This window comes from Panthera onca, chromosome E1, assembly GCF_046562875.1.
Source record: "Panthera onca isolate mPanOnc1 chromosome E1, mPanOnc1 haplotype 2, whole genome shotgun sequence".
NCBI lineage: Eukaryota > Metazoa > Chordata > Mammalia > Carnivora > Felidae > Panthera > Panthera onca.
This window is the reverse complement of record NC_138352.1, coordinates 42,763,524-42,789,001: the sequence shown is the minus strand read 5'-3', so window position 1 is coordinate 42,789,001 and position 25,478 is coordinate 42,763,524. Positions and strand designations below refer to the sequence as shown.

Here is a 25,478-nt window from a genome sequence, read left to right as displayed (position 1 = left end):
TTCTGCAGTAAAAGTAAAATTAGTTCAAAATTCCAGAGTATTATGAGAATAGTAACTTATAAAAATGATAAAAATTAACTCCTTGACTTATGTGCTGGTGAAATCCAACTCATTTCTTTTCAGATGAATGACATTTGTCTGGAGATTTTAAAGAACAATAGAATCAACATAAACATCTCACAATAATAAAATAGTTTATCATTTCATTTTGATATATAAGATGTGGGATTGACACATCATGTGTGGAAATAACGAGATGATACAGTTGAAAGCACACACCATGTGTGAAAATAACGAGATGATACAGAATGAAACCCTGCAAATGGTCTCAGCCACAATGCTATGCACAGTGAGACAATGAATGGGAAGATCCAGTGCTCTAGGGCAATATTCACTGATCTGCCTATTTGTTGTTTATTTTTTCTTCAAGGGTCTGTGAAAATGATGTGTCTGTTTTTGTTCTGTCCTTCACATATTTGAGGACACATTAAGTAACTGATGTAACTACCATAAAAAAAGTACTTGCTTTCTTGTTTTCTCCAATTTAGCTTTCATATCATCAACTTCTAATATCAACCTTTCATCTTCTGTGACTCTTTTGGCTTGGCAAAGACTTCCTCAAAACTCACTGACAATCCTGCTGACCACCTCAGATAAACAATGGTAAGGTTTTCTCTAATTCATACACCAGAAAATAGCCTTGCTGCATATTGGTCAAGATCACAGCCCAGCTGGGACACCAGAGCTCTGATGTTCCTACCCTGCTAGTCAGTCTCCAATGTCAAATAACATTATTTCTACCTTCTTTTGTTCACTATCCTCTATCTCTTTATCTTTTAATAAAGTATGATTAGGTAGAGAAAGATTGGGTTTTGGAGTCAGGAAGAAACCTGGATACTGCCACTTATTAGCTGGGTGATTTTGGTTAAGGTATTTAACTTCTTAGAGTTCAGACTACTAATATGTAAAATACAAATAGTAATGCCTACATCATACGGTTATTTTAAGCGTTTTTTTTTATTGTATTTGTTCTCTAAGTATGTTCCCTGGCTAGTAGTACCACCTGAGAACTTCTTAGGTATGCAAATATTCATCAAGCCACACCCCAACTCTGAGGGTGGGGCTAATAATCTGTGCTTTTTTTTTTTTTTTAATAATCTTTTTTTTTTTTTTTTTTTTTTTAAACAAGCCCTCCAGGAGATTCCAGTGCACGTTCAGGTTTAAGAACTGCTATATTAGGAAAAGTACATAAAGCAATCAGGGCAGTGCCTTCCCATATTATGGTACTCAACAAGCCCTTCCCATATTATGGTAGTCAACAATGTTAACTGTCTTCTATATGGCACACAGCCTTAACCTAATTTTCAAAAACATCAGACTGTGCTTTGGTTATCTCAGTTTCCAGGTCCATATGACACTTGAAATAGGCTTCCACATATTTTATTTCCCCAGCCTTCAGCTCTGACATCTTCCTGCTAGGGAAAGCAAAAAGCTTGGATCAGAGGCAACTGTGATTGGTCTTTTTGGTCTCTCCCTTTGTACCAAATCTATGGTAATGCACATTGTCATATATGAAAAGGCCTCTTCTTTCCATCATTTACATTTCTTAATCACTTCACATCATCACCCATAAAAATCATACCAGTCACAGTCCGACTTCCACTGACAGGGGATAAAGACATGTTTTTTTGTTGTTTTTTTTTTAATTTTCTGTGAGGAAATGAATCTGGTTCTACAAACAGTTTCACAACTTCCTTGTTGCATTTGCCACAACTACAATAATCTACCAACAGGAAAGAAGACACCAGCCCACCCCCTCCTCCACCCCGACCTACACCAGAACAAACATGTACCTTTCCTCCATATCTGGGTAACCAACATCAGCTTATCCCTTCTGGTTATGATGCTCTCTGCTGGAATACCTTAGAGTCCAAATTCTACTTCAAAGCCTTTATTTCCATCACTGAACTGCTATCACTGAGCAAGTAAGTTCCTATAACTAGCATCTTTTAGTTCCTCTGGTCATTTTTAACCCTTAAGAGTTTGGGGAGGTTGGAAGAGAGGAGGAGAGAAAAAAAAATTCCATAATTTGTTGAAAGGTGTTTCCAATTATGTGACTATGTGTTTTTACTAGAATCACCATCAGGGAACAATAATACTACAATGTACAAATAAGCTTTCACAGGGACAAATTCAAAGCTCTTTGCAAATTACTGGATGCTATTTTTGTTTTGTTTTTTTTAAGCATGTGGTAAGCAACAAGATAGAATACAAGTGAACAGCATGACACTTCTTAAGAGAGGCTATGGTACAGATAAAATGTGCCTACTGAACAGACTTAAAAAATAGTTGCTATCAGGCCAGATAGTTACCTTCACAACACAGTAATAAAGAGTAGAAATATGGTAGGATATCAACTTAATCTTTGGCCATGCAAAAATATATTCTGTGTGTGTTTTTTAGCTTATTGTCTATTCAGTCCATGACAAAAGCTAAAACTTCTTACGCTTCCATAATATTACACATAACTCAGCAGCTCAGCACACAACTAAAAAGCATCAACATGGTATTATCTTACACAAACTCATCTGCTGCAGAGAGTAAGTATCTTATGATAAAAGTATGCTTAAAATTATGTAAAGAATCATCATTTTAAGTTTTAGACCTTATTTCTTCTTTTTCTTCTGATAGGGTCTTAATAAATCATATTAGTAAAAGTTTGTGTTAAATAAGTGATTAAAAGAGTTTTTATCCCTGAGAATAACTTGCTACCTTGTACATGGTATAGTGCTGTGTACTGGGGATAGAGCATATTTGGTGTATATATTCATAGCAAGTCATTTCTATCATCAATCTATATTTGGAATGACTGTGGTATTTAACAAAACAACATAAAAACATGCATGTGTCTAGAAGACTTTCAGAAAAATTAAAAGGAGAAATAATCTGAAGAAAAGGTTACTATTAATAAAGTATTCCTACCTAAAGGGAGAAAATTTAATTTTGACTAACTTTGCTCTTTATCCTAAGTTTTAAAAAGACCAACACCAGGAATTTTGGATGGAAGCAGAAATGAACTTTTCCAAAACGACCCAGAATATTTCTATTGCAAAATAACGTTCTGTTGGCAGAAAAATAAAACACTGAAAAGTGAAACATACGTGGAATGAACAAAAGATAAAAGTATTAGTCTTGTAAATCATGTTCACTTTACATTGGTGACCCAACCGTTTTAGAAAAGCATTCCATTACTACCTTTTTTTTTTCTTTCTTCCTCTCAACCTCTCCCTTTATTCTGGGAAAAGGACTTAATAAATCCCATTACAAAACATTTGCAAGTTTGGGGTGCCTGGGTGGCTCAGTCGGTTGAGCGTCCGACTTCAGCTCAGGTCACGATCTCGCGGTCCGTGAGTTCGAGCTGCGCGTCAGGCTCTGGGCTGATGGCTCGGAGCCTGGAGCCTGCTTCCGATTCTGTGTCTCCCTCTCTCTGCCCCTCCCCCATTCATGCTCTGTCTCTCTCTGTCTCAAAAATAAATAAATGTTAAAAAAAAAAAAAAAATTAAAAAAAAACAACAAAAAAACATTTGCAAGTTTAAAAAGAATACCTCTGGGTGTTTGGAGGCCTTCCTTCATTTATTTATCAACGTATTAAATTGTCTTGATATAAAAAATAAAATTTCAATGTATATGGTGTCCAGAAATTCAATTGTGTTGGTTATGGTTTAAATCAGAAAAAAGCATTCTGATAGAGCTTATGATGGACTCCTTTCTACTGAGAACTCTTGCTCTTTACTCTCCTGAGCCCATCATAAATAACATGTTCAAAAATTAAAAGTAGAATTTGGCTTAATTTGTGTGCAGTATGTAAAAGAAAAATGAAGTAAATTCAACTTTCACCATATCGGGCACAATAATGATCATAGAATATCATATTTGCTAAATTTTATACAAGAAAACAACATAATAAAAAGTAAAATAAACATACAAAGAAACAAAAAACCAAAACAAATAAGGTACTAAATTTAAAACTCTGGAGTTTACCTTTTTGTCACTCCTTTTTGAGAGACTTAACCATCTAACTGTTAAGTGAGAATCATTTTCACTGCCATCAGAAGTTCTAGGGACATCAACACTATGACATCTTCCAAAATACTTATAGAGACTACTGAAGTTACCCATTGGCTTTTACTATATTATATAATCCAATCAGATTAACATATTGAATTTCTCTTGCCTTTTTTGTTTCTCCACACCCTACTGCAAAGAGGAAAAAAAAAAAAAAACTAATAATATCTGCTTTAAAATTACAGAAAAATTATGTCCATCTGGATAAATCTACTATGTCCCATAGAACAGGGCACAAATGGAGTATCTGCGGAAGGCATGAAAAGCAGCAATGACGTTCTGTGCCTTGGTTAGAAGGACACAAGCATGGAAAGAGCTAAATTGAGATAGAAGCACCGTTTCTTTCCTTTTCTAGAACATAAGGGTACACTCGATATTCCAGTTTAAATGTTGGACACAATATTGCTGTAAGAATTACAAGTGGTATGGTGTCTTTGTAGATAAGAAGAAAAATCTTTCTTTATATTCTTCGCTGTGATTGAACTTTTAAAAGGAATTTAGAAGTTTTCTCTCACTCTCAACTTTATTTTCTAAAAGAAGAACTAAGAGGGAAACTGAAAGTATTTTATTTCAAATAAAGATATTAATAATATACCTAAAATTATTCTATCACAAGTTATTCTTAAAGCTCTAACAGATTCATGTAAACTTAACAAATAAGAAGATTCTCCCCTCCATGTAAATCTTTCCTTTCAAAAACGAATTTCTAATATTTTAAAGATTCTCAAAAGAACAAGATTAGTTTAAATAAAGTATTTGTATATAAATTGAATATTCTCAGGCAGCACTAATTAAAATTTAAATATAGTTTGATATGTAAGTTTTAATTCTTCTTTAACTTAACCTTATATAATACAAATACAGGTTATGAGTATGGGATATATCCAAATGGGCTACTTTTGTCCACACTACTATGTATATATTTTTTCTTGTGATAAGCAATTCAAAAATACCAGCAGTTTAAACATAATACTACACGTACATTAGAAGCTCAATAAATACTTGTTACTTATTTGTAATACTGAAAGCAAAATCCATTTTTAACAATTCACAATGACTATTTCTCTTAAAATTTCTATATTAAAGAAGTATTATATGTGTGATTCTTTTCTAATATTTTATACAGTCATTCAAACTCATATATCCTGGAGGATGTACAATCCCCAGAGTGTAGAAGATGGCTAAAATGTCGAAGACGGCCTATATAACTTTCCAACAAGTTTATTTTGTTATCAAAAGGAAAGACATTATTTTAAACTGACTCACTGCAACTGCATGAATAAAAACAAACCAGTTTATCAAAGAATGAAGAATTAGCAGAAACTGTGATCTATCAAAAGCAAAATCTTAGCTAAACACAAAGGTTGCAACTTGAAAGTAATAAAAAAACTGTATGAAGTGTTCATTACATTTTAAGAGGAACTATAAAAATTTCATATTCTTCCAAAACACAAATGTTAACCTGCAACTGGAAGTACTATAAAAATATTTGTTTGGCATAACGTTTTATTTCGGAACTGTAAATAAAAACATCCTCCGGTTGAATGCTAAATAGCATGGAAAAACAGCAAAAACTGTTAAAACAAAGAAGCTCTTATAAACAAGCTAGAAGTTGTCAAATTTATATTCATTTTGCTGCCTTAATTTGAGGTTTCATTAAGATCTTAATGGGAAAAACATGCACCACTAGTGAAGGAACGTATTTTAAAGGAGGATCTTTTAGGCCAGTATAAGTGACTAAAAACGAGTTTCTTGTGAGCTAACGATGGCATCAAACAAACCACAAAGCAGTCTTCTAAAAGACAGGCAATGATTTAAAAGTCTACTATATTTCATATATCCCTTTCTTTAATCTGGCTCTTTTAATCTTCTTTCAACCTCAAATCATTTCTGGTTGACAAGTGCTTTTGCTTAAATTTGAGGAGCATATAAGCCGGTGAAGGAATGGAGTTTTCTTATTTAACATACAACATTTGTTACTCCATCTTTATTTACTTCCATGCTAAAACTTCAATCTTTATTAACATACTAAAACTCTTTTCTTTGTACTTAGAATGAGAAATTTATCCTAAGATGGAATCTAATTCTAAGTTTAGTCTACAAAGGAAATCTGTCATATGTTGAATCTAGCATTTAAAAACTGCTCACTATAAGCTCCTAAGTAAGATCCATGTATCTTATTTGCTTGGGGATGAAATCTGGTTAACAAAAAGAATGAAGATGGACTTGCAGGGAATTTTTATGCACTTATACCCTGAATTTCTTTAAAATAGTTTCACAATCTGTGTCCTAATTTTGATGCTGCATTTCAAGGAGGAAGTCTTTATGATTTGTCACCCTGTTCTAATATGATAATAAAATTTTCAGATGTTCCTGTGGCAAATGAACACTGAAATTAGTTTGCATTACATTAGAGTGTACCTGAAAGAACTACGGCAGTTTCTTTTTATTCAGGAGAAAAATCATTGGCAGGCTTTTCCCTAGGATAATGGGACAGTATGAACAATTCCCAGGAACAGTTATAAGAACTACACACACACGTGCAAAACTCTCTCAAGTATTCTGACTACATTTATAAAACTGATATACCTTATATTGCCCCAGTCCTTCTGGCTCACTTAACTCTTAAAAGCAAAAAAAAAAAAAAAAAAAAAAAAAAAAAAAAAAAAAAAGTATGATCTAATTCAAAGAAGCTTCTTTTCAAAAATGGTATTTTTCCCTTTAACAACATAGTAGTAGAAGCAGCTAACATTTACTGATCTCTTACTATGTGCCACTTAAAAGATAAAGAAACTGAGAAACAGGAAGGTTTTAGAAAATTACGCACGATCATATAGGTAGTAAGTGTGTGAACTGGGGTTTAGGACCTGGACAGTCTGATTCTGGAGGCCTAACTTTTAACCAGAATATTAAATATACCAGGCTCTAAATTCATTCTACTTCACATCTTTACATGAAAGTATTACATATGCTCTGTTTCTTTTCTATGACTCTCGTGTCTAAGACTGACAAAGTTATATTTTAGGCATTATTATATGCGAATTTAGTAAATAAATAAGTTATAGTGAGTAGGTGCTAATAACTCAAAATAATAAATTATTTAGGGGTTTTTATGTGAATCACAAATTTCTTCATCATGTAGGCCCTTAAATACTTAAACTCTTCAAAACAGAACTGACCCTATTCCTTTGGTACCAAATAAAATGCAGTAAAAATTTATAGGCTATTTTTAGTATACCTTAAATATCTTTATATTTCAAAATAAATCCTATCTTCAAATGTTCAGCACGATACATAAGGCGCTTTTATCACTATACTACTCAAAGCTTTAAACTCTCTTGTTAGCCTTGTCTTATAACATACACTAGCATTATGAGAAAATCCTAATTTCTTATTTTTAAATATTAGTCTGTGATTGTTTTATTTGACTCTTCAAGAAATTAAGTGAAACCAAAAAAAAAAAAAAAAAAAAAAAAAAAAAAAAAAAAAACCCTGCTCTTTTAAAGCTTAAATATCAACATTCATGTCCCATCGATAAATTGTTCAGTAATGTGCATCTATCTGTGATCAGGCCATGCAACTGAAGACAAAAGTACGAAACAGAGTTACTTTTTGAGAGTACAGCAAATGAATTAGGCATGCGGGACTGAACTGGGACTCACCATGGAGCTTTTATGGAAAAACACCCCGCTCCAAACAGATAAGGCCTTCATGGAAAAGGGGGGAAAACGCACAAAAAATTAGAGGAAAACTCATTTCACATTAACAAATACATGTATATCATACTGTTATCGAGTATGGATAAAATAACTGAAAAAATTAGTAATCATTTGCAATTCTGCTGTAGATACTAATGAGTCTGATATAACCAATAAACAGAATGACGTGAAATAACAAGTCCCTTAATTTTCATAGGATTAGCGATTTCAAAATGGTCTATTTCTCCCCCTTTTCTGGAGTACCCCTGTAGGGTTCCTAAGGTAAAATAAAATAAATTTCACTTCTGAGGCCCTTAAAACAAAGTACAAGTTAAGTGGAATAATCAGATAGAGAGAAGAGTGGAATCAGGAGCAACAGATGTGTGGTTGTATGACACAAAATGTTTAAAATCAGCTAAAGAGAACTCAATAAAAAATTGATAAGCATTATTTGCTCTTCACTGATTGCATTCTCAGAGCCACAGAAAGAAAGTATGTATTTTCTAGGCTACTTATTTAAAGTAAATTGAACTGTGCATTGCTGGCCAAAGGAACAAACACTAAATATAAGTAGTATGATTTATTTCCATGTAGGGTCACATTCCCAGAAATTAGCATTTCTCTTAATAGTGATAGAGATTGGCTTCTTCTACCCAGCCTGCATTGGGTTAGGTTTGAATACTGTAAAGCCACAATTGTTTATTTTAAATACAACTGGGGATACAAAGTCCAATTTCATTGTTACACATACTCATTAATATTCTGTTCACAGGCATTTCAGACATGCTACACATATTTGCATACAAAGAAGATTGGCTGATTTAACTATATCCAAAAAAAAATGTTGCTGTAGTATCTGACATTTGGAAGTAAGACATAAATTGAGAAAGAAAGCACACTGGCAAAACCTGGATATTCTTCTTCAACTTTGGTGTTAAGAACATTATAAAAATAAAAATTTCTGCCAAATGATTAGCATTAATCTGCCTGTGAATTGAGTTTCACAAAAAGAAACTTGGGTAAAATGTTTTCACAACACTGAGTACAATTCTCAGGACTGATGCACAGAAGAAACAAAGAGGAGAACAGAAAGGTAAGTATCTCTGATTAGAGATACTAATCAGAGAAAAATGAGTTGGAAGAACTGAGATATCAAAGAGAAAGAAAAGAAACTTTAGAAATGGTGTCAATGCAAAGTAAATCTCTCTCATAGTTAGTAAGACACAACCAAAAGATATGATGTCATTATCCACATTAAAACGTTGGATTTTCAAACTTTTTTAACTGAGACCCATAAAATATATTTTAAGGTGCAGGCTGATGTGTACATGAATACACATAAATTGAAACAATAATTGAATGAATGTATTTTTTGTCTGTAATCAAATTTACTACTTTATATTTCAATGTTTTATAAACATTAATGTTGGGATTTAGTTACAAGGAAGATTAATGCACATTCTGACAGGGTAGGTCTGGGTGGGGCCCTAGATTCTATATTTCTAACAAGCTCCCAGGTCATACCAAAGCTGCTTGTTTGCAGAACCAGTAGTAGCAAAGTGACATTTTATTTTATTCTATATCATTAATGAAAAATAGTCACAATCCCCTTATCTGATTGCATGATTCACAAATTGTATCAGAAACAAAATGTTACTGGAGCTCACCCTGCACTCCGACAAACCAAATACCCATTTAAATAACTCAGACCACTTGAAGACTCCAATCTCAGTAACACAATAACGCCCTGCAGAAATTATCAGAAAATGGAAGCTTCGATATGTTTCTATATGCCCACAAATACTTCCAAAATGAAAAGGTTATTGTTAGCATACAGTACCCAACTTCCTTTGAGTTTCATTAGGCGAGGCACGTGAAATAACAAACAGTTCAAATGATTCTGACACATGCGCTGACCATTGGGAACAGCTAGACATGAGTCGCTCTTCAGTGTATATATTATATCAACACTGGACAGTGTCCCATCTTATTCTAAATATCAGACTACAGCTAAGTCACAGTAAAACATTTGAAAGTTTCATCCTACTCCTTCATGACTTAAAAGGCTTCTCTACTGATACCAAAAGACAACCCAACAAATTGAAACAAAACTTTAAAGTTTCTACACTTCAAAAGACCAGTTGATGCTCCCCACCTGTAGAGCCAGCAAATACCCTTTCCTAGGTTAAAGTTTCCATATATATAAAAAGGAAACATGAATTTGCCAAACAAATTAAACACAAGCTTAAAAAAAATCTCCTAAATTTTCCTTTCTAGGCAATAGCAGTGTATGTTATTAACAAAAGATTTCAACAACCATTTCCTCCCCCACAATCCTAAAATGACTGTTAACTCTCCAGACACTGTAGTAAACAGGCCGGTACAAAGCAGCAGCAATGTCAAATTTAAAGACAATACGGTTCTCACTGTTCAAAACATAACCCAATTGTGTGAGTTAAAAGCAACCCTCCTTCAACCAAATAAGGATCCATTGGCTAACACAGCTCGAGGAGAAAACAGAGGGCTAGAGAAACTGAATGAGGACCCGCTCTCATATACACTTGGCATGTTCCCCATCTACACTTACCCACTTCTTACCCACTCCTACAAACTGGACCTCTGCCACATACATGTAAAAGAAGAGCCACAAACTCCAAAGAATTAGAGTGACTGACGTAATTACTGACTTTGTATGGGTAGTGTCAGCTGTTCTTTTGAAATGTGCCTGCTTCATCTTTCCTCAGTAGCAAAAGAATGAAAATATAAAGTCACAAAGGACAAGTCCATGATCCAGCTGTCTTTGCCTATGACTTCCCCTCCCCTTTCAAAACCCCACATTTGTAGTTTTATATGAGGATAGTTAGGAGGAAGAAGAGAGTATGTGAGTGGGAGTGTATGTTGAATAAAATGGTTTATATTAACATATGCAACTCAAATTATGATGTTCAGATATTAAGAACTTCTGTGTTTTCTCAACACTATTAAGTTTCAACAGGTTTAACAATCCTGCCATACAAAATCTATTCACTTTGTCGCAGTTATGTCCTTTTTAAGCTGAATTCTGATTCAAAAACATCAGGATTGGCCAAGAGATGAAAAATCCAGAAATATTTTTTATATACTTATTTATAGTGCAACGTGAAGGGACTTGACCATTGGTTCTCAACAGGTTTCTTCCAGAGATTCTCAGAAACCAAGAAGGAATTGTGTTTTTTATCATAATAAATGCTATATAAGTTTTTAAACACTGATTCATTTGGCTGAATGTCACATAATAAAACAAAAGCTTTGGTGTTACTAGCTGAAAGCAAGGCAAACATGAAGGTTTTTTTTATGTTAATTTATTTTAAGAGAATGACAGAGACAGTGTGTGAGTAGGAAAGGGGTAGAGACAGAGGGAGACACACAGAATCCAAAGCAAGCTCCAGGCTCTGAGCTGTTAGCACAGAGCCTGACACGGGGCTCAAACCCACCAGCCATGAGATTATGACCTGAGCCGAAGTCAGATATTTAACCGACTGAGCCACCCAGGCACACCAAGATTTTTTTAAATGCAAGGAAAAAGTAAAACTAGATTTTATTTTGAATGCGCTGAAGTGTTCCATAACCCAACTTTAGCGCTGAAAGGTGTAAATGGTTCAATCATCTTTAAAGAATTAACTGGAGTCTAAGAGAAAAATTCTATAAATATACTCTGAAAGTCCTATTTCTCAATTGCTCAAGTCTTATGAAAATTCAGACACTATTGTATAACAGACATCAGAATGAGCCCATATTATGGACAACTATATGCCAACAAACTGGACAATCTAAAAGAAAAGGAAAAAAACCTTAGAAATATACAACTTACCAAGACTAAATAAGAAATAGAAAATCTAAACAGAACAATTATTAGTAAGGATATTGAATCAGTAATCAACAATCTCCTAATAAAGAAAAGCATAGGACTAGATGGCTTCACTGGTAAATTTTACCAAAACTTTTAAAGAATTAACACCAACTCTTTTTTTTAAATATGAAATTTATTGTCAAATTGGTTTCCATACAACACCCAGTGCTCATCCCAACAGGTGCCCTCCTCAATACCCATCACCTACTCTCCCCTCCCTCCCACCCCCCATCAACCTTCAGTTTGTTCTCATTTTTTAAGAGTCTCTTAAGTTTTGGCTCCCTCCCTCTCTAACTTTTTTTTTTCCTTCCCCTCCCCCATGGTCTTCTGTTAAGTTTCTCAGGATCCACATAAGAGTGAAAACATATGGTATCTGTCTTTCTCTGTATGACTTATTTCACTTAGCATAACACTCTCCAGTTCCATCCACATTGTTACAAAAGGCCATATTTCATTCTTTCTCATTGCCACGTAGTATTCCATTGTGTGGAAGTTCTAACATCAGCAATCAGACAACAAAAGGAAATCGAAGGCATCCAAATTGGCAAAGATGAAGTCATGCTTTCACTTTTTGCAGATGACGTGATATTATACATGAAAAACCCGATAGACCCCACCAAAAGTCTGCTAGAACTGATACATGAATTCAGCAAAGTTGCAGGATACAAAATCAATGTACAGAAATCAGTTGCATTCTTATACACTTACAATGAAGCAACAGAAAGACACATAAAGAAACTGATGCCATTCACAATTGCACCAAGAAGCATAAAATACCTAGGAATAAACCTAACCAAAGATGTAAAAGATCTGTATGCTGAAAACTATAGAAAGCTTATGAAGGAAATTGAAGAAGATATAAAGAAATGGAAAAACATGCCATGCTCATGGATTGGAAGAATAAATATTGTTAAAATGTCAATACTACCCAAAGCTATCTACACATTCGATGCGATCCCAATCAAAATTGCACCAGCATTCTTCTCAAAGCTAGAACAAGCAATCCTAAAATTTGTATGGAACCACAAAAGACCCCGAATAGCCAAAGTAATTTTGAAGAAGAAGACCAAAGCGGGAGGCATCACAATCCCAGACTTTAGCCTCTACTACAAAGCTGTAATCACCAAGACAGCATGGTATTGGCAAAAAACAGACACATAAACCAATGGAATAGAATAGAAACTCCAGAATTAGACCCACCAAAGTATGGCCAACTAATCTTTGACAAAGCAGGAAAGAATATCCAATGGAAAAAAGACAGTCTCTTTAACAAATGGTGCTGGGAGAACTGGACAGCAACTTGTAGAAGAATGAAACTAGATCACTTTCTTACACCATTCACAAAAATAAACTCAAAATGGATAAAGGACCTGAATGTGAGACAGGAAACCATCAAAACCCTAGAGGAGAAAGCAGGAAAAAACACCAACTCTTAAACTCTTCCAAAAAATCAAAGTGGATGGAACACTCCCAAACTCATTTTGCAAAGCTAGCATAATCCTGATACCAAAACCAGAAAAAGACACCACTAGGAAAAAAAAAACAAAAACAACAAAAAAAAAACTATAGGCCAATATTCAAAATGAATATAAATGGAAAAATTCTCAATAAAACATCAGCAAACCAAATTCAGCAGCACACTAAAAGGATCATTCACCATGATCAAGTGAAATTCATTCTGGGGATGGCAAGGATGGTTCAACATAACACAAACCAATCAACGTGATACATCACATTAGTAGAATAAAAAAAATCATATGATCATCTAGCAGACACAGAAAAAGCATTTGACAAAATTTAAAATGCATCCATAATAAAAACTCTTAACAAATCAGGCACAGAAGGAATATATCTCAACATAAAGGCCATATAAAACAAGCACAGCTAACATCATACCCAATGATGAAAAATGGAAAGCTTTTCCTCTAAGATCAGGAACAAGACAATGGCACCCACTCTCACCACTCTTTTTCAATATAGTACAGGAAGTCCTAGCTAAAGCAATCAGGCAAGAAAGCAGAATCGAAAAAAAAAAAAAAAAAAGAAAGAAAGAAAACTGTCTCTATTTGCAGATGACATAATTTTATTTATAGAAAACCCTAAAGACTTAACCAAAGAACTGTTAGATCTATATAGATACAAAATTAACATATAAAAATCAGTAATGTCTCTATACACTAATAAAAAATTTTCTGAAAGGGGCGCCTGGGTGGCGCAGTCGGTTAAGCGGCCGACTTCAGCCAGGTCACGATCTCGCGGTCCGTGAGTTCGAGCCCCGCGTCAGGCTCTGGGCTGATGGCTCGGAGCCTGCAGCCTGTTTCCGATTCTGTGTCTCCCTCTCTCTCTGCCCCTCCCCCGTTCATGCTCTGTCTCTCTCTGTCCCAAAAATAAATTAAAAACGTTGAAAAAAAAAGTTAAAAAAAAACAATTTTCTGAAACACAAACAAGGGATTCAATCCCATTTACAATAGCACCAAAAACAATAAAACACTTAGGAATAAATATAACTAAGAAGATGAAAGATCTCTACTCTGAAAACTATGAGACATTGATGAATGAAATCAAAAAAGACACAAATAAATGAAAAGGTATCCTGTGGTCATGTACTGTGAGAATTAATGTTAAAATGTCAATACTACCAAAAGCCATCTACAAATTCAATGCAATCCCTATCAAGGTTCCAATGGCATTTTTTATAGAAATAGAAAAAAACTTCCCTAAAATTTATGTGGAACCACAAAAAACCCCAAATAGCCAAAAAAAATCCTAAAAAAGGAGAACAAAAGCAGGAGGCATCACACTTCCTGACATCAAGTTATACTATAAAGCTATAGTCATCAAAACAGTATGGTATTGGCATAAAAACAAAAGGACCAATGGAAAAGAATCGCAAACATACATGGTCCACTAATATTTGACAAGGGGACCAAGAATGCTCAATAGAAAAAATGCAGTCTCTTCAATAAACGGTACTGGGATAATTGGATATTCACATGTAAAGAATGAAACTGGACCCAAATCCTATACCAGTCACAAAAATTAACTCAAAATGGATCAAAGATTTAAATGTAAGACCTGAAATCATGAAACTCCTAGAAGAAAATACAGAAACAAAATCTCCTTGACATGGATCTTAGTAGTAATTTTTAAAAGATGACACTTAAAGCACAAGCAACAAAATTAAAAATAAATTAAAAAGCTTCTGCACGTCAAAACAAACCACGAACAAAGTGAAAAGACAACCTACAGAATACAGAATGGGAAAAATATTTTCAAACCATCTATCTAATAAGGGCTTAATATCCTAAATATATAAAGAACACCTGCATTCAATGGCAAAAAACAACCCAATTAAAAGATGGGCAAATGACTTGAATAAACATTTTCCCAAATAAGATATACAAAAAGCCAACATGTTCATGAAAAGGTGCCCAACATCAGTAGTGATTAGGGAAGTGCAAATTAAAAGCAAAATGAGACGCCACCTCATACCCGTTAACATGCCACCATCAAAAAGACAAGAGATAAACAGCCAAACTACAGAGAGAGCCCAAATTTCCATTGACTGATGAATGGATAAAGATGTGGGTGTATATATACACATATAAATGTGTTTGTATACACACAGATACACACATGCACATATATACATATATATACATATATACATATATACATATATATACGTGTATGTATATGACAGAATATTATTCAGCCATCAAAAAGAATGAAATCTTGCCATTTGCAATGATGTGGATGGAACTAGAATGTATTATGCTAAGCGAAATAAGTCAGAGAAAGACAAAAAACATGATTTCATTCATATGTGGAATTTAAGAAACCAAACAGATGAACATATGGGAAGTGAGAGTGGGGAGGAGAGAGGGAAACAAACCACAGGAGACTCTTAACAATAGAGAACACGGGTGCCTGTCAGTTGGTTAAGCATCTGACTTTAGCTCAGGTCATGATCTCACGGTTTGTGGGTTAAAGCCCCACAACAGGCTCTGTGCTGACAGCTAGGATTCTGTGCCTCTGGCTCTCTCTGCCCCTCCCCCACTCACCCTCTGTCTCTGCCTCTCTCTCTCTCTCTCTCAAAAATAAATAAACATTGGGGCGCCTGGGTGGCTCAGTTGGTTAAGTGTCCAACTTCGGCTCAGGTCGTGATCTCGCAGTCCGTGAGTTCGAGCCCCATGTCAGGCTCTGTGCTGACAGCTCAGAGCCTGGAGCCTATTTCAGATTCTGTGTGTGTCTCTCTCTGACCCTCCCCCGTTCATGCTCTGTCTCTCTCGGTCTCAAAAATAAATAAAGGTTAAAAATAAATAAATAAATAAATAAACAAACAAACAAACATTAAAAAAAATTTTGAGGGGCGCCTAGGTGGCTCAGTCAGTTAAGCACCCAACTTCAGCTCAGGTCATGATCTCACAGTTCCATGAGTTCAAGCCCCGCACTGGGCTCTGTGATGACAGCTCAGAGCCTGGAGCCTACTTCGGATTCTGTGTCTCCCTTTCTCTCTCCCCCTCCCTCACTCACTCTCTGTCTCTCTCTCAAAAATAAACATTAAAAATTTTTTTAAATTAAGTAAAAACAATAGAGAACAAACTGAGGGTTGATGGAAGGAGGTGGGTGGAGGATAGGCTGGATGGGTGATAGGTATTAAGGAGAGCACTTGCTGTGATGAGTACTGGGTGTTGCATGTAAGTGATGAATCACTGAATTCTACTCCTGAAACCAATATTTCCTGTATGTTAACTAATTAAAATTTAAATTAAACATGACAAGAGATAGAAATGCTGCCATGGATGTGGAGAAAAGGGAACCCTTGTGCATTGTTGGTATAAATTGGTATAGCCACTATGGAAAACAGTGGGGGGGGGGGTGAAATCCTCAAAAAGTTAAAAATAGAACTACCCTATGATCCAGCAATTTCATTTCTGGGAATATGACCAAAGGAAATAAAAATACAAACACAAAAAGATATCTACATCCGCATGTTCCTAGCATTATTTACAACAGCCAAGACATGGAAACAACCTGAGTGTCCATTGATGGATAGATGAATGGATAGATAAAAATGTTGTGATGTGTATATGTATATGTATATGTGTATGTATATATTATATATATTATATTATATATTACATATATATTAACTATATTTAATATTTATTTAATATATTATACATTATAATGGAATATTATACAGCCATAAAAATATGAAGAAATCTGACCATTTCAAACAACATGGAAAGACCTTGAAGGTATGCTAAGTGAAATACGTCAAAGAAAGACAAATACTGTATGATCTTATTTATCTTAAGATAAATCTTTAAAAGAAGAACTCAGAAAAAGAGATCAGATTTGTGGTTCGCAGATGCAGAAGGTAGGAGAAGGGGGAGTTGGAGGAAGGTGGTCAAAAGGTACAAAGTTTCAGTTATAAAATAAATCAGTACTAGGGATGTGATGTACAACATGATGGCCATAGCTAACTCTGTGGTATGACATATAAGAAAGCTGTTAAGAGAGTAAATCCTAAGAATTCTCATCACAAGGAAAAAGTGTTTCCTTTTTTCTTTTCTTCTTTCTTTTCTTTTTATTGTATCAGTAGAAGATGGATGTTAGCTGAACCTATTGTGGTAATTATTCCACTATATGTGTAAATCAAACTATCACGCTACACACCTTAAACTTATATAGTGAGATACATGTCAATTATGTCTTAAAAAAACTGAAAAAAAATAAGCCCATATAAATGTTAAATGTAGAGAAAATGGTATGTGTAAAATTGCAAAGACGTATCCTCTACCAATATATCCTAGGAACTTAAATGACTGTTACATTCTGTATATCCTCTGTTAAAGAGCTACAGAAATGGACTTACAGTTCTCACATACATATGAGCAAAATTAGTCCTTGTGTCAATTTTTCCAGTGTTACTTATAACTTTTCATTAATTTAATTTTAACCACTCCATAATAAAGACACCCATGGCACTGTTGGCTCTCAAATTCTTGATCTACAGGGCAAACTGAAGCTGAAACAGACAGGTTCACTATCTGAGATATACTCAACATGCAAATTTAAATTACAAACTCAAGATTTTCATTAGAAAAACATTAGATAATGTTAAAATTCTACCAGATGTTTCAGAAGAGACTGGAATAGCACAGACTATCAAATTTCTGTATCAAGTTACCACTGTTGATTTTTAATAGTAGACTTAATTCAAAAACTAAAAAATCCACAGATTTATGGTAAAATGGAACAAACCATGGTATATTTTAAATACTCTACTGATGGAGCATGAAAATTGTAAACTCAAACTGTGGTAAGTATATTGTACATGCAGATATATCCATATCCATTCTAATGAAAATACATTATCTGTTATTTTATATTTGGAACCAAACATTTATAACTTTAGTTATCAAAAACTAACACCTATATAAGACAAGGCTGGGAAGTGGAGAATTACCATCTACTACAGTATCTGGTGAGCCTTTCTCCAAATCTTTCCCATTTAATTCTCAGAACTTAGCATATAAGGTTTGGGGCTCAGGCAAACTTTAGATAAGCCAAGGAAGGAATGGACCTTTCTGCAAGGCCTACTGTAGGCCAATGTCATTTACCCACTTAGCAACCTCTATGGCAGATTTAGTCTACAAATTTGAGATAATCAAATAAATGCTATTAAATATTTCCATTTCTAAATAAGAACAATCATCTATGTTTTCTAAATGAAGCTCTTGTTACTGGCCTATACCTTGACAATGAGTGAGGCTTAGAAATTAAGGAATGGAACCAAAGTCCTGGTAGGAACTCACACAATGTACAGCTAAAAGATGATAATCCAAATACATAAACTTATATTCTTCAGATGAAGAAACTTATCTAGGACACACTGGTAATACGTAGCAGAGCCAACTGAGAAGTCAAGGCATCAGATTCTAAGTCAATATCCTTTGACTACATTAACCTATTTCTACAGTGTTGAGCTTTAGGTTCTTAATACACACTTCAAATTGCTCACAAAGACATGAATAAATATAAAGACAGGAGAAGGGAAAAGAACAAGAAGCTTCTCCACTTAAGACAAAGGAAACATGAAAGACAACAAATCATCTCATGTTTACTTCACTGTTAGTTAAGAGTAAGGAAGTAACTTCATTACCAATATCTGTATTTTTTATTCCCATGAAATTACTCTGATCTCTTTTAGAAATTTGCTGCTCTCTAGGGGCGCCTGGGTGGCTCAGTCGGTTAAACGTCCGACTTCGGCTCAGGTCACGATCTCGCGGTATGTGAGTTCGAGCCCCGCATCGGGCTCTGTGCTGACTGCTCAGAGCCTGGAGCCTGTTTCAGATTCTGTGTCTCCCTCTCTCTCTGACCCTCCCCCGTTCATGCTCTGTCTCTCTCTGTCTCAAAAATAAATAAATGTTAAAAAAAAAAAATTAAAAAAAAAAAAGAAATTTGCTGCTCTCTATTTGTCCCTGGACAATGATATGTATAGGTTAATAACTTTAGATTTAATGCACATAAAATTAAGCATACTGATGAAAAATTATCTATTTAGTAAAATTTTACATAGGAAGCATTCAAACAAACAATTATCACTTACTTGATTCAGTAATTCAACCAAACATCTATGAAATGCTACTTAATAAATCCCTACTATTAACACTTAACACTTCAAAAAAATGAGCAATTCCTTAGTACCCAGTTTCACTTTAAGAGATGAGAACTATTCTTATTTATGTGTCATAAAACATGATGGAGGTTTTTCCAGTTCTCCAGTCTTATACTGGAAGAAAATGGACCCTGTTTGAATGAATGATTATTGAGCCAAGTGATTTCTAGCACTTCTTTTGCCTTCATCAATGTATATTGTAGTCAGGTTAAGCAACAGCTGTTGCCAAAATGGGCCTTATTTCCTCCAAGTGCTGCTTCAAGGTTCAGAACATGAAGGTGTAAATACATCTGTCTTTTGCCATTTGCAGTTCTACTGGCCTTGTGTATGTCTTGAAGTAAGACAGATGGTCCCTGACATTGCACAGGCTTCCAGGGATATATATTTCCAAAAATAAGAGGGCAGATGTGAAATATGGTAAGCACACGTTTTATCCCCTCAAGGTTTGAACTGAGGCTTCTATCTCAATTTGAATATTCTAGTATAGGATCCTAGGCAATCCTTAAAAAATCTCTGTGCTAGAAATACAACTTTTTGTGCTTATTTTGAATTTTTGCCAAATATCTAGGACATGGAGTAAATAAAGGTTGATGTAGCCTAGGTAAGTACATGATTTTATTAGATATATTATCAGGTATACTGGAAGTAATCACAAAACTTACATGTCTATAAATGAGTCAGCTCTGTGCTTTATTTCTACATATTCTATGTCAAATACTTCTTGTTAGTTTTATTTTTAAAATGCTACCAAAGGCATTTCATAGAAGCAAAGTTAGAGTAAATGAGAATTTCTAGAATGAAAAGAGACGTGGAAAATGAAAACCCCATTTGCTCATCACTCTGGTAACCTTAATATAGCAAGCAAAATTCTCAGTAAATGTAACAAAATTTAGTGGAAATAATGCAAATTAGCTAACTACAGTCACGAGACTTGGTCATAGTAAAAAAATGTTAATAAAAATGAAATAAATATAGCTTTTAAAATCTAATGGGATGAAATCTAATGATATGAGATGTATGGGATTTGGTTCAAATCTCAGCATATATAAAAAATGGAAATTAAGGGAATTTTTTTTCTCATAAAACAAATATTACTTTTGGTAAGGCAAAATACATGTATTTCAGTGAAAATGCCAAATTTTAAGGTAATAAAACCATAAATTGTATTCTAAAAATTCTATGAACAAATGTTGGGGTGACTTAGAATAAAAATTATAAGGAAATTACACTATAGCAATTTCTGGATATAATCAACAAACCCTTCAGAAAATGGATTAGAGGGGGTGTCTGGGTGGCTCAAGTCAGTTAAGCATCCAACTCTTGCTTTCAGCTTACGTCATGATCTCACAGTTCGTGAGTTTAGGTCCCACTTCTCAATCTCAATATCTCTCTCAAAAATAAATAAATAAACATTAAAAAAAAAAAAAAGAAAGTGGCTTAGGGTATTAAGTCTCATAAGAAGAGCCAACTATAAGTTATTAATACTATTATCAAAGTGTTTATAGGTCACTGTGATCTGTGTTAATAGGAAGCCAGAGAAAATAGCAGGAGGGGTGGGGAAAAAAAGAACAGCAGGTGGGGAGAGCGGAAAATAATGGGCAGGGTAATAATGTGTGCTACACTAATGGCTCTGCCACAAGTAGAGAAGTCATTACAGACAACTCTACGAAAAAGACCAATAGTGAGTTTTAAAATCTCTTCTTTTGATAACTGTACTATAGTTATGTAAGAGAATATCCTTGTCTGTAGAAGTTATATATTGAAATTTGTAGGAATAAGGAATTACTAACTCTACTTTGTTTTTTTTTTTAATTTTTTTAATTTTTTAATATATGAAATTTACTGTCAAATTGGTTTCCATACAACACCCAGTGCTCATCCCAAAAGGTGCCCTCCTCAATACCCATCACCCACCCTGCCCTCCCTCCCACCCCCCATCAACCCTCAGTTTGACTAACTCTACTTTGAAACAATTTAAGAAAAATATTGTGTGTGTGTGTGTGTGTTTGTATGTGTGTGTGTATGCACACGTGTGCATACATGTATGGGCAGAGTGAGAGAGAATGTGAATGATAAGGCAAAAATATTGGATTGTCAACATTTGGGGAAAATGGGAATTCATTTTACTGGTCTTATAACTTTTTTTTGTAAATCTGAATCCTCCGAAAATTTTAAAAATTACAAACCAAGTATTCGTTGTGGGACAAATATTCTCTTTAAACACTTCAACACAGGACATGCTAAAAAGAATTTAAAAACTCAGCAAAAATATAATGGTCTGGGAACTGAGATAAAAAACCAAGTCAACAATGCAACATGTCTACCTTGAACTAATATTAATTCCAAAGCACATAATTCAAATTCATTTAAGTTATTTCATTAATAAATAATTACTAAGTTGTCTATAATATAAGGGAGCCTAATGTATGCAATCTAAAAATCTAAGAATTGTGACTAAGTTTTTAAAAAGAAAAGAAACAGAATTTATCCAAGTTCATAAAATACGGCAGTGGAGGGAGACACCAGATGATTAATAGTTTCTGTCCATCTAAGGGCAGAGAAATAGAGAGTAGCAAGAGAGAGTGTGAAAGAGTGTGAAAGACTTTCTCTTTTTATTGTGGAAAATTTCAAATACATACAAAAGTAGGCTCAGTTTCCACTCCTCCTCACAACTATGTTGAATTAAATTCTAATATAATAGGATTTCATGCATAGAACCTCAGTCACTGTCTTAGAAAAGCTTATTTGAAAAAGAGAGCTAATTCTTTACATTATAAAAATAGCATAGCTCGTAAGTTTTAAAAACAATAAACACCAGAAACAAAGCTAGAATTAAATTCAAGAATAACAATTTTGAGTATTCTTTCACTTGGATTCAGGAAACACACACAAAAACTCATAAGTACTATGCAGAATTGTACAATGCTCAGTTGAATCAAAAAGGTACAATTATGGATGACTTCTATAAGTAAAAAAAATAACTTTAAAATTATGATTCAAGATTTAGTCTAATTTTTATTTGATTCTACATCCCAGAAAAGTAAAAGAAAAAATGAATGAACAGTAAATAACCTCTTCATAACCTCTTTCCTAGTAATAGCTACTGTAATTTTAAATATTTTTATGCTTATTTATTTTTGAGAGAGAGAGAGCAAGTAAACAGGGGAGGGACAGAGAGAGAGGGAGACACAGAATCAGAAGCAGGCTCCAGGCTCTGAGCTGTCAGCACAGAGCCTGACGCGGGGTTCAAACTCACAAACAGCAAGATCATGACCTGAGCCGATGTCGGACACTTAACTGACTGAGCCACCCAAGCACCCTTTACTTATCTTATTTTAAAAAAAAGAAACTAAAAGAGGAAAGGGAAGCCAACATTCTATTTAAATCACTGAACATAGTTAAAAAGCTGAAATAAATTAAAAAAAAAAGGGATACAGGCCCAATGATCTATATCATAACATGCCTAATTTGGGACCTAAGTATATTTTTCCTTCCCCCTCCCCAAATATGCCACAAACTCCATTTTATTTCTGCATTCAGCAATAAGATCACTTTGTATATGAATACCACCCCGCCAGGTAGAGGGTCCATTTCTGTACTATGGTGAAATCTGGAGTTCAAAGGCCTTGTCCCTGAGCATGAGTATTTCTTCTCACAAAAGTGACTTCTATAAACACTTTACCATCCAGCACAAAAATATTAAGACCTATTGATATAGTAGCCAAATAATATAATCTATTTCTTTTGTTGGAAAGGCCCTGAGGATTGTTTGAAGCCAGGATTGGGTTTTCTCTGAGCTACCTGCAGACAAAATTTAAGACAGTTGTTTCATTTCAAATTAGATAACAATCTCAGGATTGCTTATTGATGAAACAGGTAATCTGCCTATAGATATATATTTTTCTGGTACAAATGGAATTTCAGAATCATTTTGCGACTGATCATCTAATGATATCTTAAATATAGTACTTTATTTTCAAGAACTCAAAGAAGTGAGTTTTATATTCCTAACCAGTAGTAATTAAAAATGTTTTTAAATAGCTAAAATAAGCACAGACACATCAAGTGAGTCATCAAATGTCTTTGTGGATGTTAATGACCAATCTTGAGTAAAGCCCAAATTTTAGGACTCTGGCTTTTGAAAACTACCCATAATATCACATTGTCGTAACAATAATGACAGATTATTATTTGTAAATTATACCACAATATAGGGTTTTTTTCCCTTTAAGTTTCAGAAACATGGTTGTCATCTAACAAAGTTCTTTCCTTAGTATTTGGGCCAGGTAAAATCTGGTGGTCATTATAAACACAGATTATGTCCACAAAAGCAAGAAACTGAAACTGTACTTTCAGACAAAGCCGCAAGGCAGCAAGTATGAGACTGAGTAGATGGGTCTGGTTTTTATTAGCCAGTACTAGTTTTCACAACTTGTCACTGCTTTGTCTTTGCTATGAATGTATGTGCACATGGTTGTATTTGAGGATGTTTGTACATGTTCTATACTTTGTACTTATTCTGCTGCCATTAAGTCTCACATGGGCTGGAAATGAAGAACGTACTCAAACGACCCAAAGAAAATGTGTTTTATTTTTATGTATCCAATCCTCTAAAGCAGCTATTTTAAAAAGTAGCAAGCCTAAGGCCTTACCCTGTTCGTTTGGTGATGGTCCCCAATGTCATTGGTTGCTTGATTTGTGCAAGAGGCATCAATACCATCAAGCTGGGGAGAGGAGAGAGCCGAGGGTTGCCAGGGTTGTTGTTGGCAAAATTATTGTAGGAGTCTTGGCTGTTTAGTTTCCCTACAAAAAGAAAAATAAAGAAAAGCATCACCAAGAGATGTTTCCTTCTCTCACGTGATTTGCACTCACTCCACTAACCATTTAAGAAAGTTATCAAAGGCAGAATTGATTCTAAAAGTATCATGGTTATATGGATGGGAAAAAACAAAGGATACTGGTAACACCAAGTGTGACTTGATTATAAACAGAGACTTTAGTCTTTGAGGATAGAGGAATGGAGGATACAGAAATGGATGGATGTTAAGTGGTTATACAAATAATTAGTATAAAATTTAATTATAATTTTATGATCTTATGAAGGAATATAGGATAGTAACAGAAAACAAAACAGGAAGATATAAGGTAGTCTAGAGGAGGCATGAAGCAATTCTCTAAACAAGCTGAAAGTAAGTGGGTAGAATATTCCAGCCACAGCAGCCTGTGAAAGCTGGGAGGGTGGAAGAAAGAGGAGTCATGAGATGAGTATCCACAGAGAATAGGAGACACAGGATGAGTAACAGAAGTCATAGGTAAAATCATCACCTTCTTCCCAATATCTACCACCCTCCATCATAAAGTTTAAAAACAAAAATCAACACATTTCCCTTTATTTTATGCTGGGCATTAATATAAAAAATAAAAAGAATAGTCATTATGGCTCACTAGTAACTAGGAAAAACAAACTCATCTGTGAAATAAAATCTGATCTGCAGAGGGAATAATTACTTTCAGCTCACTAGTAAGCCAAATTCCTCCTACATACTTATCTTTTCTCCCTCTCCATGGTATTTTCCAGAATGTCCTATAAATGAAATCAGAGTATGGGGCTTATGGGGTCCAGCTTCTTTCATTTGCCAATAAGCATCTGAGATTCACCCACTCTATATTTTCCTGAAAGTATCAACAGATCTTTCCCTCTCCTCCCCCGCTTTTTTTTAAGTGGGCTTCATTCCCAGCACAGAGCCCAATGTGGAGCTTGAACTGACAACGCTGAGATCAAGAGTCAGATGCTTAATCAACTAAGCCACTCAGGTCACCCCAGATCTTTCCTTTTATTCTTGAGTATGATGGAATTATATGGAATACTTCAGTTTGTTTATCTAGTCACTGCTTTTGGCTATTAGGTTTCCAGCTTTTGGCTATTAATGAATAAAGGTGCTATAAACATTTATGTACAGGTTTTGTATGAATATAAGCTTCCTTTTTTGGATAAATAATCTAAGAATGGAATTGCTGGTCATAGTAAATGAATGCATGCATGGACATAATAATGGTATGTTTTAAGATTATAAGA

At 34.5% G+C, this 25,478-nt stretch overlaps 1 protein-coding gene across 13 annotated transcripts in view; it reads right to left on the bottom strand.

Annotated features, from left to right (window-relative positions):
- The window catches only part of BCAS3 (BCAS3 microtubule associated cell migration factor), a 614,259-nt gene that overhangs the window by 301,816 nt on the left and 286,965 nt on the right, over window positions 1–25,478 (bottom strand). For 10 of the 13 annotated variants that reach the window (XM_078437391.2, XM_078437395.2, XM_078437393.2 and 7 more), the window contains 2 exons: window positions 24,055–24,205; window positions 7,788–7,832 (listed from right to left, as the gene is read on the bottom strand). In XM_078437391.2, the coding sequence (XP_078293517.1) occupies window positions 7,788–7,832; window positions 24,055–24,205 (196 nt within the window). The remainder of the gene's footprint in view (window positions 1–7,787; window positions 7,833–24,054; window positions 24,206–25,478) is intronic. The other 3 variants (XM_078437397.2, XM_078437398.2, XM_078437392.2) reach the window with 1 other exon arrangement.